Source organism: Phyllostomus hastatus, unplaced genomic scaffold, assembly GCF_019186645.2.
Source record: "Phyllostomus hastatus isolate PE091 unplaced genomic scaffold, TTU_PhHast_1.1 phas_scaffold_114, whole genome shotgun sequence".
Lineage (NCBI taxonomy): Eukaryota > Metazoa > Chordata > Mammalia > Chiroptera > Phyllostomidae > Phyllostomus > Phyllostomus hastatus.
This window is the reverse complement of record NW_025334006.1, coordinates 1,147,605-1,166,725: the sequence shown is the minus strand read 5'-3', so window position 1 is coordinate 1,166,725 and position 19,121 is coordinate 1,147,605. Positions and strand designations below refer to the sequence as shown.

The window sequence follows — 19,121 nt, the reverse complement described above, 5'->3', positions numbered from 1 at the left end:
TGGTGGAAGCATAAATAGGTGTAGTCTGAAAACAAGTATGATGGTTCCTCAAAAAAATTAAGAGAATTACCATATGATCCAGCAATCCCATTTCTGGGTATATATCGAAAAGAATTTAAGTTAGGGTCTCAAAGAGATACCTGTAACCTCATGCTCACAGCAGCATTAACCACAATAGCCAAAACATGGAAATAGCCTAAGTGTCGATGAATGGATAAAGAAAATGTGACAGATATACATGTAGACAGACAGACACACATGCCATGGAGTATTTTTTTTTAATTATATTTTATTGACTATGCTATTACACTCATCCCAATTTTTCCCCCCTTCCCCCTTAACCTAGCATCCCCTACTCCTTCAGGCAATCCCCCCACCATTGTCCATGTCGGTGGGTCATGAGTATACATGCATTCTTTGGCTGCTCCATTCCCAATAATGTACTTTACATCCCCTTGGCTATTCTGTAATGACCTACTGTATTTCTTAATCCCCTCACCTCTTCACCCACTCCCCTACATTCCCCTTCCATCTGGCAACCAACAAAACACTCTCTGTGTCTATGATTCCACCTCGGTTCTTGTTTGCTTAGTTTGTTTTTTTTTATATTCAACTGCTGATAGATCTGTATTTATTGCCATTTTATTGTGCATAGTTCTGATTTTCTTTTTCTTAAGTCCCTTTAACATTTCATATAATAATGATCCGGTGATGGCGAACTCCTTTGTTTTTTTCTTATCTGGAAAGCTTTTTATCTGCCCTTTGAATCTAAGTGATAGCTTTGCTGGGCAGAATAATCTTGGCTGTAGACCCCTGCTTTTCATGACTTTGAAATATTTCTTACCCTTTCCTTCTAGTCTGCAGTTTCTTTTGAGAAATCAGCTGACAGCCTTATGGGAACTTCCCTGTAGGTAATTATCTGCTTTGCTCTTACTGCTTTTAAGATTCTCTCTTTATCTTTAACCTTTGGCATTAAAAAAAAAAAGATTTTATTTATTCATTTCTAGACAGAGAGGAAGAGAGGGAGGGAGAGAAACATAGACCAGTTGCCTCTTGCATGCCCCCAACTGGGGATCTGGCCCACAACCCAAGCATGTGCCCTGACTGGGAATTGAACTGGCAATCTTTCGGTTCACAGGCCAGCACTCAACCCACTGAGTCACATCAGCCAGGGCTAATCTTTGGCATTTTAAATTATGATGTGTCTTGCCTCTTTGCATCCGTCTTGTTTAGGACTCTGTGTTTCCTGGACTTGCATGTTTATTTCCTTCACCAAATTAGGAAAGTTTTCTTTCATTATTTTTGCAAATAGATATCCAATTTCTTGCTTTTTCTCTTCTCCCTCTGGCAACCCTATGATGTGAATATTGGACCACTAGAGGTTATCCCACAGGCTGCTTATAGTATCCTCATTTTTTTTTTTTGGATCCTTTTTGTTGTACTGATTTTTTTCCCCTTATGTTCCAAGTCATTGATTTGATTTTTGGCTTTATCCATTCTACTTTTGTTTCCCTGTAAATTGTTCTTTATTTCTATTAGTGTATCCTTCATTTTTGACTGGGTCTTTTTTTATGCTGCTGAAGTCCTAAGTTCCTTGAGCATCCTTACAACCAGTGTTTTGAAATCTGCATCTGACAGATGCTTATCTCTATTCCCTTCAGCTCTTTTTCTGGAGTTTGGGTCCATTCTTTCACTTGGGCCATGTTTCTTTGTCTCCTCGTTTTGGCAGCCTCCCTGTGTTTGTTTCTATGTATTACACAGAGCTGCTTCCACTCCGTGTCTTGGTAGTGTGGCTTAATGTAGTAGGTGTCCCAACGGGTCCAGTGGCACTGCCTCCCCTATCACCCAAGCTGGGTATTTGTGGTGTGCTCTTCATGTGGGCTGAGTACACCTTCCTCTTGTAATTGAGCCTTGGTTGCTGTTGGCAGGTCAAAGGGAGGGATTTACCTAGGCCATTCAGCCACAAGGACTGGCTGTGACCACTGACCACCAACCTCCATTCTCTGTGTGCAGGGGTGGGGGGCAGGGTGGTGGTGCTCCAGCATGGTCTGTAGCTGTCCAGTGGGTGTGGAGGCTCTGGGGCTTCCTGGCTGATGCAGGCCAAGATCAGCCCCAACCTGTGTTTTGCCTGGGGGCACCCTACCTGAACTGTAAAGCACTTTGAGATGCCTGCTAGTTGAGCTGGGGGTGCGGAGGGAGGCAGTGGGGGAGACTGAGGGTGCACTGAGTCTGGCTGTTGATTGCTCCAGAGGATTTAGGAAGTTGTGAAGCATTAGTCAAGACCAGCCAATCATGTGGTAAATACAGCTTAGGTAGGCCTATGAGTTGAATGGGGCAGAATCTGGGGATCTTCAGGGTGGGGCAGTGTTAGCCAGGTTGATGGAGTCTCAGATGTGGCACCAGCCTGCTGTCTCTGTGGGGGGGAAGGTTCAGAAAAGGGACAATGGCCTCTACTCATCTTGATGCCAGACACTTCCATTTTTCCCTCTATGCCACCGGTACCTTTCAAGCTGCTACCCTGGAGCTTAGAGGGAGTCTGAGTAAGGCCGTGTGTGGGTTCTTTAGGAGGAACTGCTTGGGACTCTAGGAGTTTCTTCCACTGACTCAATCCCTACTGTTTTTTTGGAGCCAGAAGTTGTGGAGACTTATCTTCCTGGCACTGGAACCCTGGGCTGGGGGGACCTGGTGTGGGTCTAGAACTCCTCGTTCCCGAGATACCCCTCCGATATCCCTCAGATTTTTCTATACTACACATGGGTGTGAGACCAGCCCATTCTGCGCCTGTGTTCCTCCTATCTGTCTGGATGGATGTGGTTTCTTTAATTTCATAGTGAAAGACAGATACTGTATGATTTCACATAGTATGTGGAATCTAAAACACAAAAGACAGGCTCATCTTCATGTTCCTTATGGTGGGTAAAAAAAAAATTATTAAATCAGCCATTGTGATTTTTATGGTAGCCATAATCAAGCCATTAACTCCTATTAAAATCATATTCAGTTACAATCCTAGGAAGGGTTGTAACTGAACTGTTCTCACAAAGCATTTCCTTCATCCAATATTTGTATAGTTCTGTTTCTTTGGACTTGAATATTTCATATTTTGTAGATATGGCCTATTATAACTTCAGCTTATTAAAATTTAGTTTTTACAGAAAAATAAGTATTAAAAGATCAGTGTGCAAATGATGAGTTATTTTTAAGTATGCTAGTCATATTCAATAGATGAATAAGGAGACAAATCTCCTTCTAGCTTGATAGTTTTCAGGTATGAACATTATACAGTTATGAACTTAGTACATTCTCAATGCATCTTATATCGCTCAATCTTGTCCTCAAAAATATCACTAGAGGCCCCTGGCTGCGTAGTTCATTTGCTGAGAGCATTGTCCCAATACACCAAGGTTGTGGGTCTGATCTGTAGTCAGGAGAGCAATCAATGGCTGCGTAAGTAAGTGGAACAACGAATCAGTGTTTCTCTCTCTTTCTCCCCCCCTCTTTAAAATCAATACATTAAAAATTATAAAAATATCATGAGATATCTTTTAAATGCCTTGCTGAAATTTAAATATTATAGCTACGCCATTTGCCTGATCTATCAGTCTAGTCTATAAAATCCCAACTATCTCTCACTTAAGTTTGCTGTTATTCTCTTGTATTTTCAACTTTCTAAAACCAGAGAACTGGCCTATGTAGACATGAGCATTTCAGTCCTGTCACCTAACGCTACACAATTTGAAAAAAGGTCAACAGACTTCACACAGCAAGCTTAATCTCTCCTCAGGCACCCACAGAGAACACAGCAGCTGACTGTGGATTGGTATGTGTGACAGTGGTGACAAAATGTTGTTTTATCCAAACAGTTTGAAACTATAGTTTTCCTTCTATACTTCGATGCCCTCCATCCCCCTCATAATCACAATGTGGAAAGGGAGCAAGATGGAAGGCAATGACATTCTGCTACTCCTGTGCAGTCAATACTCATTTGTCACTTTAAAAATCCCTTGAGTTTACACATTTTTCAGTTGTACTCCACAGTGGTCCAAATTCTATTTTTACTTAAATCTTTCAGTTTCTCACACTTAAAAAAAAAAATCAAATTTATTGAGGTGTAATTTGTATACAACACAAAATGTCCCCAATTTTTATGTAGTTTGAGTCTTCAGTATATACACTTGTGTGATGAACAGTCTTAATCAAGACAAATATCCACCACTCCCAAGAGTTTCTTCTTAAATATTTGCAATTAATGACAGCCCCCTCAGAGGCAACTATCGATAATGACTTCCTTTTCTAAAATTTCATGTGAACAAAATCATTTAACTTCTTTTGCTCAGCATAATGATTCTGAGATACACACATGGGCTGTGTGCATCCATACACCTGGTGGATACTTGGGTTGTTCTTGGTTTTTGATGATTATGATTAAGATACTACAAACATTTCTGTCCAAGTATCTGTTGTTAATTTATGGTTTCATTTCTCTTGGGTACAGAGGTAGGATTACAATGGCTTATATACTAATTTTAACTTTTAACGAAACTGCCAAAGTGGTTGTGCCACTTAAGATCCTTACCAGTAATGTATGAGTTCTAGTTGCTCTGCATTCTTGCTAATACTTGGAAATGTTGAATATTCTACTGGGTATGTAGTTGTGTCTTGTTTAAATTTGCTTTTCCTTAATGTTTAATGATGTTGGACCTCTTTGCATGTGCTTATTTGCCATTCTTACATCTTCACTAAGAGAGCACTCCAATCTTTACCTATTTTTCAGTGGGTAGTTTGTTTTATCACAAAATTCTAAGCATTCTTTATATGCTTTAGATGCAAGTCTTCTATGTATCTTGCAAACATTTTCTTCAAGTATGTGGCTTCTTTTCTCATTTTTCTTAAGAGTATCTTTTAAAAAGCAAAAGTTTTCAATTTCAATAAAATCCAATTTGATTTTTTTCTTCTATGGCTTTTTTTTTTGTATCCTAGGAAATCTTTGCCTATCTTTAATCTACAAAGAGTTTCTCCTATGTTTCCATTAGAAATTTTACATTTTCAGCTTTTTGTCATAGTTCTTTGATCCACTTCAAGTTAATATTTATGTCTTGCAAGGGTTAATAGTTTATTTATTTATTCCATGTGACTATCCAGTTGTTCCAGCAACATTTGTTGAAAGGACTATCCTTTCCCCATGAACAGCCGTGGCAACAAACAAAACAAATACATTGATTATAAACATACAAATATATTCTTTGAAATCTCACACTAAAAGTCCCTCAATTTTGTTCTTTTTTCAAAATTGGACAATTCTAGCCACTGCATTCCTATATACATTTTAGGGTCAACTTGTCAACTTCTACAAAAAAGCATGTCTAGATTTTGACTGGGATTACACTGAATCCACAGATTAATCTGTTAGGTACTGACATCTTAACAATATTGAGTCTTATAAGTATATGAATATATTTCTATGTGTTTTGTTTCCTAGCTGGGACCTGCATTAGAGAGAATATAATCCCCCTTTGGAAAATACTCTCAGCTTCTAAGTAGAACACTGGGCTAAGGAAAATAAATGAGAATGTATTGTAAACATGGAGTATCATGACACTGATGAATAGCAAAAACCAAACTATTTACAATCCCAATCACATATAATCAGAAGCATGGTATTTGTTTATTTATAAGAAAAGGTAACTCAGATGGGGGTAAGAGTGGTCATTTCAATAAATATTGCTGAAACAACTGGATAGCTATAAAGGGATAAAAATATCTTCAGCCCTTACCTCATACCAGACATGCAAAATCAATCTGAAGTGGACTGAAGACCTAAAACTCTTATAAAAGTTCTATAAGAAAACAGAATTACAACCACCCCCTTGTACATGTTTGGCATTTTAAAGTGTACAGGATATTTTTTTAACATCATTTGGTTTCAGAGCCATCACATATCTTCTTTGTGAGGCAAGTAAAATGACAATTCCATGTAGGCTGATGGAAAAACCAGAGTCCAAGGACTGAAGTGAGATGACCAGAGAGGTGTAGTGAACAGGGCATGGGGTTTGAGCACACCCCAGCTATGTCACTCACTAGCCACATGACTTTGGATACATTCACTAGCTTTGGATTCCTAACATATAAAATGAAGACAATAATATTTACACCTCTATGAGTTCTTTCTTTCATTTACTTAACTTGTTTATTGAAAGCCCACTATATGCTAATCAACAACTCTCCCAAGTCTTGAAGATAAAGCAGACAATCTCCATGTCTGAGGGGCTTGTATTTTCGTATGGAAGACAGAAAATAAAAAAAGATGTATCAGTAGAACATAAAGTATCCTACAGGTGGAAAACAGGAAATGCTGAGTTGCAGGGGGTTATAATTTTAGGCCAGGGAGGGATTCTTTTCAAAGAACATTTTGAGTAAAGACTCAGAGGGGAGGGAGAGAGTCATGCAGCTCTGTGGTAAGAACACAGCGGGCAGAGGGACTAGCAAGGGCAAAGCCCTGGCACGCATGTGCTTATCATGTTCTAAGAACGGCAAGAAGGCAAACTGTGGTTTGCAGGACAGGAAATATGAGGGACAAGAATAGCAAATGAGTTGAGAGAGGTAACAGAAAAGGCAGTGGAAGAGGGAGGGTTGTGGTGGTGGTCACACTGAGAAAGGCCTATTGTAAGGACCTTGGTTTTCTTTCTGAGTGAAATGTGAAGACACTGGAGTAGAGGAGCAACGTAATCTGACCTAAGTCTTTTTTTTTAGCTTTTTATTGAATTTCTTGGGGTGACACTGGTAAATAAAATTATACAGGTTTCAGGTGCACAATTCCACAACACATGATCTGTTGTATTGTTCACCACCCCAATTTGATTCTAAGTGTTTTCTTTTTTAAAGATTGTATTTATTTTTAGAGAGGGGAAGACAGGGAGATAAAGGACAGAAACATTGATGTGAGAAGGAAACACTGATCAGTTGATCTCTTGGGGACTGAACCTGCAACCCAGGCATGTGCTCTGACAGGGAATGAAACCAGCAACCTTTGGCTCTGTGGGGCGACAGCCAACCAACCGGGTCACACCAGTTAAGGCCTGACCTAAGTCTTAAAAGGACCACTCTGGCTGCTGTCTTGAGAATAAACTGAAGGTGGGTTAAGGGTGGAAGCAGGCACTATCCAGGCAAGAGATAATAGTGGCTTGAATCAGAGTCATAGAAAAATAGACGATGAAAAGTTGTAAGATTCTAGATAGTTTAGAGACAGAACCAACAGGAGTTGATAAAAGACTGGTTATGTGGTGTGAGAAAAAGAGAGGTGAAAGGTAATCATTAAAATGTTAGACATTAGTGGCTGAAAGAACAGCTGCCCGCTACTGAGGTAAAAAGGATGCATGAAGAGCAAGCTTGAGAAAAAAGTTCAGGATCTCAGTTTTAGACATATTAAATTTGAGATGCCCATTAGACAATCGAGTGGAAAGGCTGAGCAGACAGTTTGATACGACAGTCTGGAGTTCAGAGGAAATGACTTGGCTGGAGAATGGCACAGAAATGGTAATTAAGTGGTATTTCAAGCCATGACAGTGAATGAGATCACCAAGGGAAGAAAGATACTTGGAGTATTCTAACATTTACAGAGGTTAAGGAGTTGATTTGGAAGAACCAGCTGAGGGGAACAGACAATAAGAACAAAAATCAGGAGAACATGCTTTATAGTAGTGCTTCTCACACTTCAATAGGCATACAAATCATTTAGGGATCTTGTTAAAATGTAGACTCCAATTCAGATCTGGGGTAGAACCTAAACCTCAGCATTTCTGGAAGGTTCTAAGTGGTATACAAATCCTATTCAGACCGCATTTTGAGTAGTAAGGGATTAAGATGGTGTTCTGTGGTTCTGGAGGGTAGCCCAATTGCTTAGAGTGTTGTCTCGATATGCCAAGGTTGTGGGTTCAATCCCCAGTTAGGGTACATTAAAGAATCAGCCAATGAAAGCATGAATAAGTGGAACAACAAATCGATGTCCCCCGCCCCCCCCAGAGTCTCTAGAAAAAAAGAACACATTTCATGAAGAAGGATGAGATCAGCTTCACCATGTCTTTTGATAAAGAAAACAGATTGAGGACTGAGAGCTGAACCAATGGATGTGTAGCTATACATGGTAACTATCTAATCAGGAGATATTTCAGTGGAGGGTTGGGGCAAAACTGACTGGAGTAGGGTCTAGGATAAAAGGGGAGAAGAAAAGTCAAGAGTGAGTACCAACAACTCTTTAGAGAAGTTCTACTCTAAAGGAAGAAAGAAGAACGTGGTGATAGCTTGAGAGGGAAGTGGGATCATGGAAGAAACCTCCACAAGTTTTATATTGTGAAATTTTTAAGCATGGCAGAAAAGTTGAAAGAATAATACAACAAACAACCAGGTACCTTCCACCTAGAGTCAGCAATTGTCAATACTCTCCCAAATGTGCATTATAAGAAAAATGTTTTAAAATGGGAGAAAATCCAGTAGAAAAGGAAAACCTAGTGATGAATAGGGGAGGATCTGCTCAGAAGGCATCCATGAGTAGGGATCTAGTGCACAAAATGGAAGGATTGGCTTTTATTCTTAGTGACAAGGCAGAAAAACGGAGCATGAATGTAGGCAGGAGGGTTAACAATGTGGTGGGTGCTTCTAATTTTCTTAGTGAAAAGATAAGCTGGCTGTTTTTGGAGAAGAGGTATTGAAATTTGAGGGACATCTAGGTGAGAAGAGCAAATAAACTATGGAACAGAAAGTATGACCCCTGTATAACATTAAGGGCCAGCTAGAGGTTGTTCAAAAGGACTGACTAAATTGGAGTAGCAGCTGGTGTAAAGGCTAAGGGAAAGTACTGTGGACAAGTTACTTGACCTTTCTGTACCCTAGTTACTTAAATGAGGTTGTATATGTAAAGTACACAGAACCATGTCTGGCATATAGTAAGTACTATAATTGCTAAATACATTACTATGTATATTAAAAAACCCCCACAGAACATAGTTGGTATTAAAAAAAAAGAGTGGGGAGACCTGGCTAGTGTGGCTCAGTGGACTGAGTGCCAACCTGCAAACTAAAGGCCTGCCAGTTTGACTCCCAGTCAGGGCACCTGTCCGGGTTGCAGGTCAGGTCCCTAGCAGGGGGTGCACGAGAGGCAACCACACATTGGTGTTTCTCTCCTCTTTCCCTCTCTCTAAAAAGAAAATAAATAAAATTTAAAAATATATATTCTAAAATAATCTTTAAAAATGGAGGGGGAGAATGAGTTACCAGTATACAGCAGAGTTGGGGTCAGAACATAGTACTTACTGACCAGTAAAGATGTTTAAAATAGGAGAGAGTGAAAAAAGGCAACCTCCAATACGATTCCATATTTAAAAACAGCAACAACAACAAACTGTTGTGTATATTAAAATAAATTCTGAAACAATGAAAATACACTAAAAAATAGTAATAGTAATTCTCTTTTGATGGTAGATTATTGGTAGTTACTAATATTTACATTTTCTGATTATATTATTTCCATGTAACTTTTATTTTGAAATTAAGAAAAACAGCAAAAGAGATAATGTAGAATTCAATAATATTTACACCATAATCAATCTTGTTAAACTTTTTACACATTTTCCTCTTGTCTTTTTTCAAAATTTATCCTTGTAAAAAGGTTATGGAAGTAAAACATAACTGTAGAATCTTTTTTATTAAAAGACCTAAACAATTAGGATGTTACAGGTAAAGCTAAAGCACTTCTGCTTGACAGATGCCCCCATCTTGACCCCTTTTCGCCATTCCTGGAGACAGCTAACCAACCACCACTGAGCTTGGTGTGTGCCTTCTAATCCTTATTTTAATACTTTTACATAAAAACGTATGTATGACTTTAAAAACCCCAAATATAAAAAACGTTGTTTTTAAAATTTTAAGTGGTTTCAGGCTGCAGCTTGCTATTCTCACTTGACGCACTGTAAAGCTGATGCTGATGCATATACATCTCTCCTGCATACTATTCCCCTGCACATACATGCCAATATTTTATTTATCCAGTCCTCTCCTGATGGTCATTGTTTCTAATTTTTCATATTAATATGTTTCTCTATAATATATCTCTTCCTACACACATCTTTTGAAACAAAAGTTTGTGTTTCTTGGGGGTAAACCACTCATTTTCCATTTTAACAGATACTTCCAAAACACTCCCAGGGTGGTTGGTTTTATCAGGCCGGTCCCAGTAAACAATTCCCCTAACCTTTATCAACAAGTGATCTTCTCAGAATTTAGGCATTTGGCCAGTTCTAGTGGGTAAAAAATAGTACCTGTTTGTTTTAGTTTGAAATTTTTGGATTATCAGCTTCCTCCTTTCTATTACTGTTTTTACTCACCAAAAAAAAGCACATTCATTATTGATATTCTTTGATTAGTTAGAATTATTTTCAGTCATTAATACATATTCACCATCTTTTAAGCTTCAATTCATCCTATTTTTAAGTAGACTTCTTTATCAGTAAAGGGACGCATGCCTTTTATTATTTTTTAAAAAAGTAAATTGTGAGGTTTTATCCCCAAATTATTTTTAATCATCTTATATTCAGAATATAACAATTCTGTGAGTACATCAGACCACAACTTTCTCTTTGTGTTTCCTTGATTTAACACTTAGTAAATTTTTTAATAAAGCTAAATTAAAAATTATACTGTAAATATTACACTGACATTGAAAGTCCTGCAAATAGATAACATGATGAATGACTATTCCTGAATTTTCTTTAGTAACATATTCTAGAAAAATCTTGGCACTTAGGCTGAATCAATGACTGCCAGGTGAGAAGCTGATAAACATACTATATGAACCTTGATTCCTAAGATTAAGTCTCTAATTATCTACTATTAGAATAGCTTTGCTCCCTTTCAGGTAAACCTAGGAATCAGAAATGATCTTTCACTGAGGAAAGACCGAACTACACAGGAAAATGTCACCCATCCACTGTCTGCTCATATTCTATAATGCAATAAAGGTGACACATTTGAGTGTCCTAATTATTTAACTTTGCTAATGACTATAGGTTTTATCTTAAGAGGGACTGCAACCCAGCATACTATACACTGAGCTAGTATGCTCTTGTTCTGTGTATGCCCCGGGACTTTAGAATACATTTCGGAAAGTAGTTAGTTTGCCCTCACAGTATCTGGGAAACATCTGGAGGCTGACTGTTTTGAAAAGAGGGCTTTGTAAAAGTATATTATTAATGGCTATTTAAAGTCTATGGACTTTGTGAAATGATGGTGGAGGATGGGGAGGAGAAACCAAACATTTAAATGTTAAATTTACCTGCAAAGAATGTTACTTCCAGTATATTGTCAATATCAACATTTTAACATTTTTTGTTATTATTGGAAAGTTCCTTTTAAAGCATCTGTTCTTGTTTCAGGAATAGAAAAATCTTCTATCACTGAGGCGACTGACAGGCTTTTTTGGGGGAAGCTCATTTTTTCTTCTTGCATTGTATTTGTTTATTCCTAGTTGCCTCCCTACGCCCCCATTTGTTTTGGTCTCTCTCACTGGCATCAGAGACTCTCCCTCTGATGGCAGGTGAGCCAGAGATAACTGGTCTTACTCAGAATGAGGGAGGGACTATAAAACTGTCTGAAAGCTTTATAGATGGGCTGCTTGTTTCTCAACTTCCCTGTACAGTTATCTAGGTGGAATCTCTGTCTCCACCTTTGGATCTTTCCCCTTGGCTGGTAAGATTCTTCGCAGAAGACTCTTCCAACATCTTGAGTGAAGGAGAAGGTTTGTCTGCTAGCATTCTGAGAAACAAATGAAAGAGGGCCTGGGGAACTCTCCATTCATCATTCAGTCCCCGTTTCTAGTAGAGTATCCAAGTCCATGTTCCTAGTCCAGAAATATTTGTTCTCTCTCCAGAGAACAAGCTTCCAGTCTACTGCCAGGGTAGGGATAGGGCAGTTACCCAGTGCACAGAGCAGGAGACAAGATTCTGAGACAGCCCTTTTCTTTTATGTACTCTCCTTCCTCCAGAGATACCTGGCACTGCCAATCCCTGAGACATTTGAGGACTCTGTGGTATAAATCAGGTAAATTTTTATTGCCTCACTGCCAACTAATGATTTAGCTTTTTTGGATCTACTAAGTCCAAGATCACTTACTTCTCCATCTGCTCTCTAGCTTTTACAATGCTGTCAATATTACTTCTTTCCTCTCTGTTAACTCCAATTTTATAAATTCATGTTTAAAAAACAATCGTTTATTATAGTTTTAGGGAAGTTTCAAAAGATAGCATAAATCTGTCACCTTATCTGAAACCCACATAGTCATTTTATTTATTTATAGTTTTTAACTTTGTGATAAACTACATATAGCATAAATTTTTCCATGTCAACCATTTTTAAGTGTATAATTCAGTGGTACTAAGTACACCTGAAATATTGTGCACCAAACCTCATTTCTTTTCAATTTCTTTCAGCAATGTTCTGTTCTTTTTAGAGTACAATTTCTTACCTCCTTGGTAAAATTTATTCTTTTTAGATACTAAGGAAATGGAATTCTTTTCTTTTTAAAAACATAATTAATTTTTAAAAAGTAACTATTTTTTCTCTTATTTTATTCTTTTGGATACTATGGAAGTAGAATTCTTTTTTAAAAAATAATTTTTAAAAATTAAATTAAGAATGGTTACTAACATTATATAAATTTTGAGTGTACAACTTTATAATATGACATCTGGACACTCCATCATGTGCTCACTAATCGAAGTCTAGTCTCCTTCGGTCGCCTTGTATTTGACCCCCTTTACCGTCCTTGTCCTCCCGCTATACCCTTCCCCTCTGGTAACTACCACACATAGCCATGTTCTACATTCATAGCCAGGTATACTCATTATACGGTGAGTGTTACTTAAAGTGTAAGCAAAGTATGTCAGAGTAGATAAATATACTGCAAAGTTTATACTTACAGATCGCACGCTGAAAGCAATGGAAAAAATACTGCCTCTTCACCAACTATCCCCCAGACTACAAAACTATTCCAATTTGATAGTAATCATCTCTGTCATTTTTTGTCTTAATCAATACTGGTATTTGACTGCTCCATCACTGTTTCTAAAAATAATTTTTATGACTATTTTTTGCTGCCTCTGTTTATAGCAAAAGCCTTTTCCCCTCTGCTATCCTTTTATTATTTCATTATTTTTCCTTTCCTTGACATTTCTCAATTTTGGTATGTGAAGGCATTTGGCTTCTCTTTCTTCTAAAAAGCAAACAACAATAATACTCAGTTGTGTGTAATCCTTCTTCATTTTTTAATTTCACAGATATGATTTGAGTACCTATCACAGCTCAGGCCCTGTTCTAAATATTAGGGATAAAACAATGAACAAAACCAAGTCCCTGCTCTCATACAGCTTCTATTCTAGCAGCAGTGACAGACAATAAACAAATACGTCGTGTGGACTGGGAGTTAAAATACAAAAACAATGATAGAGGTTTAGAGAGTGCCAGGGTAAGGTAGGGTCATTAGTTAGTTAAGGTGACCAGAGAAGGCTTCTTTGAAAAGGCGACATCTGAACAGAGACATGGGGAGAAGAAGCTCTATGGATATTTGTGCCATGAGTATCCCAAAGAGAAAATAACAAGTACGAAGTCCTTGAGGAGGAAGTGCGCTTAGTTGCGGGGTAGGGAGGAGAGAATAATCTTTGTTTCTCTCATTCTCAATGTTTATTATTTTTGCCATGGTTTACTCATTACAAGATTTTAATATAATCTTTCAGATTGGAACAGATTCAGATTCTGACCTATCGTAAATTTATGAATTTACTTTTTATCTTTTAAATTTTTTAAAATTTTATTTTAATCATTGTATCTTTTAAATTATAGAGCACTATGCAGTGGATATGAACAATTCAACCTGAAATCCTCAAAGAGGATCAGAATACAGATTTTCATTTTATTTTGTTATATACAAAAGACCATTTTGCAATAGAAAATATGGGCACTTGGAGAAAATAATTATTTTATATACTTCTATAACTGCTAATAATGTTTAGTGGTTGTTTGCTCACCTATTTTTGTTTTCTGAATCATATTATTGCTTAGCTATATCACAGTACATTAAACATAAATTTGCAGTCACATTTATTATTAACACTTTATGTTTAGAATACTGTAGTACAGTTTTATTTCATAGTATCATATTGCTAGCCATCAGTTAAAAGTGTCCGTATGTTCCTAGACAACAATTTAAAAAGCAATACAAAAGATTATCAGCTAAAGTCTTTAAAACACCCTCAATGATCTTCAAAAGTAATTTGTAAGATATGTAACAGAATGGAACTTACTCCATGCCCTGTGCAGTCTGTCGTGCAATATCTATAAGTTTGATCATCTCAAATTTGGTCTCAATGATGTGGAGATGGTGATATAAGCTGGAGCCCTCACACCACTGGGTGACAATAGCCAGTTGTGGCTTTGTTGAATAGCCCATGAAGAGTAGAATATTCACATGTCGAGTTTTCCTACAAAAAGAAATGAAACAGTACATAGTAAATGTTGATAAACTTTAGCAAATCTTAAAAAAGAGGCCAAAACAGTCTATCAGTAAGATGTTGTCAGAAAAAGGTATTTTTTAAAAAGGCAAAAGAAGGATAAATTTAGAAGAGACTTTAGTAATTGTATAGTTCAACATTCTACTCTTTCCAGAAATACCTTTTTTAATATACCAGACAGATAGGAAACTAGAGGTTGCTTAAATACCTTCAATTATGGGAAGCTCATCACTGAGACTAACGTCTATTTTTCCCCACTCTTCTTTTTTTTTTTAATAGTGGTTCTAGTTTTAGAAAGTTTTTCGGGTTGAGAAAACAATCATATTTCCACAACTCCTCCACTGGTTTCCCTGTCCTGCTCTCTGGAATAACAGTCTGTACCCTAGAACATGACATCCTCAGTTATGTTGACTACTGGTATTCTCCCCCTTAAGTTACAGTTCTAGAATCGTCCCCATCTAAGTTGTCCTGGCCTATACACACTCCAGTTTGTTAATGTTCCTCAAGTTCCAGGACATGATATAATCTCTAAATGTGTTCTGCTCAGATCAGAATTTTGAAAGTATCATTTCCATAATGGAAGTACTATTTCTCATAAGCAGAATAGAACACTTCCATTAATTCACTCTATGCTTAATTCTTCTCCCAGCTGTCCAATACAACACTGCATACCACTTACAAGAATATGGTTAAAGACAATATATATGCAAACTCTGTTTTATCCATTTTGAGTGAGTCTTTACAGCTAACAGTGGTGACCACTGGAAACAGGAGTTAAAGATAACCTCTCTGGAAAACAATAATTCACACTAACTCACCTGAGTACTCCTACTTCATTTTTGAAGGCCTGTAACTGTTGAGGTGTGGGTGCTGTCACATTCAACATTTTCACTGCCACATCACCTGAAAGGTAATTGTCATTCTAAATGTCATTCTGGTTTTTTAAATTTAAAAATATTAAAAAATTATTGGGTATTTCACTAATTACCATGGCCTAAATCCACACATTATTAAACTGCTTTATGGTGTAACTTATGATATAATAAATTACACCATACCTTCCTCAACTGCATTAATTTTCTAAGGATAAGAACCAAACTAACACTGATATTCTTACACTAGTATTTCAAAATACCAATCCAAAAAACCCAGCAAACTCTGTTTTTCTCCTGGGTATTTTCCTGGCTATTTAACAATATTAAATGAGATGAATTTACTAACTAAATGTTAAAACTACAAATGACAGGCCCAATGGAGCTTGGCTGAAACAGAAAACTATAAAACTCCTTCATTAGAGTAGTTAACATTTTTTTTTCAAATCCATGGATCACTTGTTCCTTTGCTTAGGAAACTTATTAAAACTATAACCATTATTTTAAAAACAACTTTATGTGAAACAGTTACAACTCACACACATAGCCAATGAGAGTGTAAATTGGTACAACCACTTGAAACACCATTGGCAGTATCTAATAAAACTGAACGTATGCATATCCAGTGGCCCCACAATTCTTTCCTCGGCATATACCCAGCAAAACTGGACATACATGTTCATCAAATGACATGTATGCACTAGGAATATTCATAGCGACAGCATTTGTAACAGGCCTAAATGGGAAACTATTAAAATGTGCATCACACAGTAGTCAGAAAAAGGAATCATTACGGGATACTATATAAAGCATATACAACTACACACAGGAACGTAGACAAATCTCATAAACAATGTTGAGTTAAAGGGGCGAGACACAAGAGTATACACTGTTATTTCTGTTAAAATCAGGAGAGGGGTTACCCCTTGGAACAGGAGGACATGAGTAGGACTTTGACATTGCTGGTAATGTTCTGTTTATTGACTACAGATGAGTTTACTTTGTGAGATTTTAGCTACTTGAACACTTAACTTTTTTGCATGTATATTATACTTCAATACAATTATTTTTCCTGATTATCAAAGTCATATACTCTTATAGTAAAAAAATTAAACATTTTGAATGCATAAAGAAAAAATATTTCCCATAATCATGTCACTCATAAATGACCATTGTTAACATATTGATGTATATCTTACTAGGCTTTTATATGTATCAGTGTGACTATTTATGAATTTGCATAAAAAGATAACCTAAAAATATATGTACTCAAATACTGATGATCATTTTTAAGATTGTTAAATATATTTCTATGTAGCATCATAATGTGGGATATTATGCATGCTTCTTTATAAAATTTAATATACCACGGACACTTTTCCATAGTAATAAATATAAATCTGCCATACTATTTTAATTTCTGTATAATCGTATATGGAGGTTATCAATTTATTTAAATAATACTCAATAGGCACTTAATTTCCATTTTCATTAATATTAAACTTCTAACTGATATACTTGTACAGACATGTTTGTTCCTGTCCAATTACTTCCTCATTATAAAATTCTACAAGTGGAATTATTGGCCCCATGTACATATTGTCAAATTTTTCTCCAGAAAACTCATAGCAATTTATTTTCCCACCAGCAGACCAGCAGCATTATAATTACAACTCTAAATATGACCAATTAAAAAAAAAAATCTTTGTCCACTTGAGATGCAAATGATTTTTACTTTTTGATTTTGCAATTCTGATAACTAATGAGGTAGAACATTTTAAAATATGCTTCCACTCCATTTCTTCCTCTGGTAATAAACTTTTAATATATTTGTGGTTTAAATACAAATAAAATTATAAGCAGAAAAATTATCAAAGAAAAAAACATCTTGGGAATTAGCTCACTTGGAGAATCATCATCTTTAAAAGTTATAACTAGATATTCAGTTGTAACAGTGAGGTCGTTTTTTATCATCTCACTGTGCTTTAGGTGCCTTTTTATATCATATTAAGTGTGATATGGGGCCTTATTTGGTAATTAGCACTATAATTTCTTTTTAGAAAAATGTCTTCTAGACATTTTCAGGTATTTATACAGACTAAGTGGCAATGTATCTTTATAACCTCACTGAGATGACTAAGAAATGAAATGTTTACTCTTTTTATGCTTCAAACAATAAAGACATTTTATCTCCCCCCCCCAAAAAAAAAGAACCGGAGGTAATATAATGATAGGAGACCTGGTTGCTGTGAATCAGTTTTTACTGAATATTTTTGTTTGACACTTTTTGTTAGAAACCTTTAGTAACTCTTGAATATAATAAAAAAGTTTTATTATATACTCTGTAAATCATCAAATATTATATATTTGATGATTTACAGAGTGATTACTCCCTTTGATTTTTAAAATAAACATTGTCAGATAATTGTATTATTATAACTTGTGAGAAGGTCACCATAATACATACATACCATGCCACTTTCCCTTGTAGACTGTCCCAAATGACCCGGATCCAATTCTTTGTCCCACTGTGATCTGCCCATCAGGAATCTCCCAATCATCACTTGAATCCCGCCTACCAAGTGTTTTCTTGATAAAAATAGTGCAAAAGTCAAGCAAAAGCAAACAAAAAGGAAAACCTTAGGTTTCACCCTATATACTTTCTCCTATGTCTGAAGGGTACCTAAGTTAGAAAGAGACAGTATCTTTTAAAGAAAAAAGAACACTCTCTGGAAGAAAGAAGTATGGTTCCTACAATACGGAACTTAAGTTTAAGACCTAAGTCAGTATTAGGACAAAAACAATTTATCAAAAATTATGTATAGGGTATGAAAAGAAATATATATCACTACAATCAATGAAATGGAAGTCTTATAACTTGGAGGACAACTACGGGCAAGATAAGTACTATATATCTGTGACTAGTTTTGGCTCCAAAGGCCAAAATTTAAGTTAACATACTATGGTAACTGTTGATAATTTATTTACTTACTTTCTTCCAGTCAGTGCTAAATTTCCTCGTATCTTACCTGATCCTGTCTCTTAAAAAAACTGTCAACATATACAAACACTTTGGTAAGGTAAAGACTCCACCTATCCAACATATTATTAATACACTCTTGCTAAGATTAAATTTTTAGTTTTTAATATAGACTTCAGAAAGTTATTTTTTCAAATAGGGAATAATGTCATTTAGTAGATACTTGAATTTCAGAGAAGCCCTTTAGAACATATGCGCCTAACAATGCTTCCTACAATACTAGCTTACTCTTTTTCCTTATTTTAGAAACAGAACACTACAGTTGACTCTCGAACAATGTGGGGTTTAGGAGCACATGTGAAATCGGCATATAACTTTTGATTTCCCCCAAAACCCAACCATAACGATCCCTTGGTATCTGCTGGAGATTGGTTTCAGGACCAATACTGTTTTCAACCCTTGGTTCACTGAATCATGGATGCACAATCTGGGGATATGGAGGGACGACTATTTACTTATTGAAAAAAATTCACATGTAAGTAGGTCCAAGCAGCTCAAATCCATGTTATTCAAGAGTCAACTGTATTCTTACCCTTTCAAAACTGCCTTTTCTTCAATTACATTGGAGCTGAGAGGAAAAAAATCTGTGTTGTGTGAATATGCTTTAAGCAATCACCAGCTCTTAAATTTATTTGATTATGGGAATTCTGTGTCACA

General features: G+C 36.4%; 1 protein-coding gene across 3 annotated transcripts in view; it reads right to left on the bottom strand.

The window, feature by feature from the left end:
- The window catches only part of BRAF (B-Raf proto-oncogene, serine/threonine kinase), a 130,871-nt gene that overhangs the window by 35,263 nt on the left and 76,487 nt on the right, over positions 1–19,121 (bottom strand). For all 3 annotated transcript variants that reach the window (XM_045855519.1, XM_045855520.1, XM_045855518.1), the window contains 3 exons: positions 17,896–18,013; positions 15,371–15,455; positions 14,346–14,522 (listed from right to left, as the gene is read on the bottom strand). In XM_045855519.1, the coding sequence (XP_045711475.1) occupies positions 14,346–14,522; positions 15,371–15,455; positions 17,896–18,013 (380 nt within the window). The remainder of the gene's footprint in view (positions 1–14,345; positions 14,523–15,370; positions 15,456–17,895; positions 18,014–19,121) is intronic.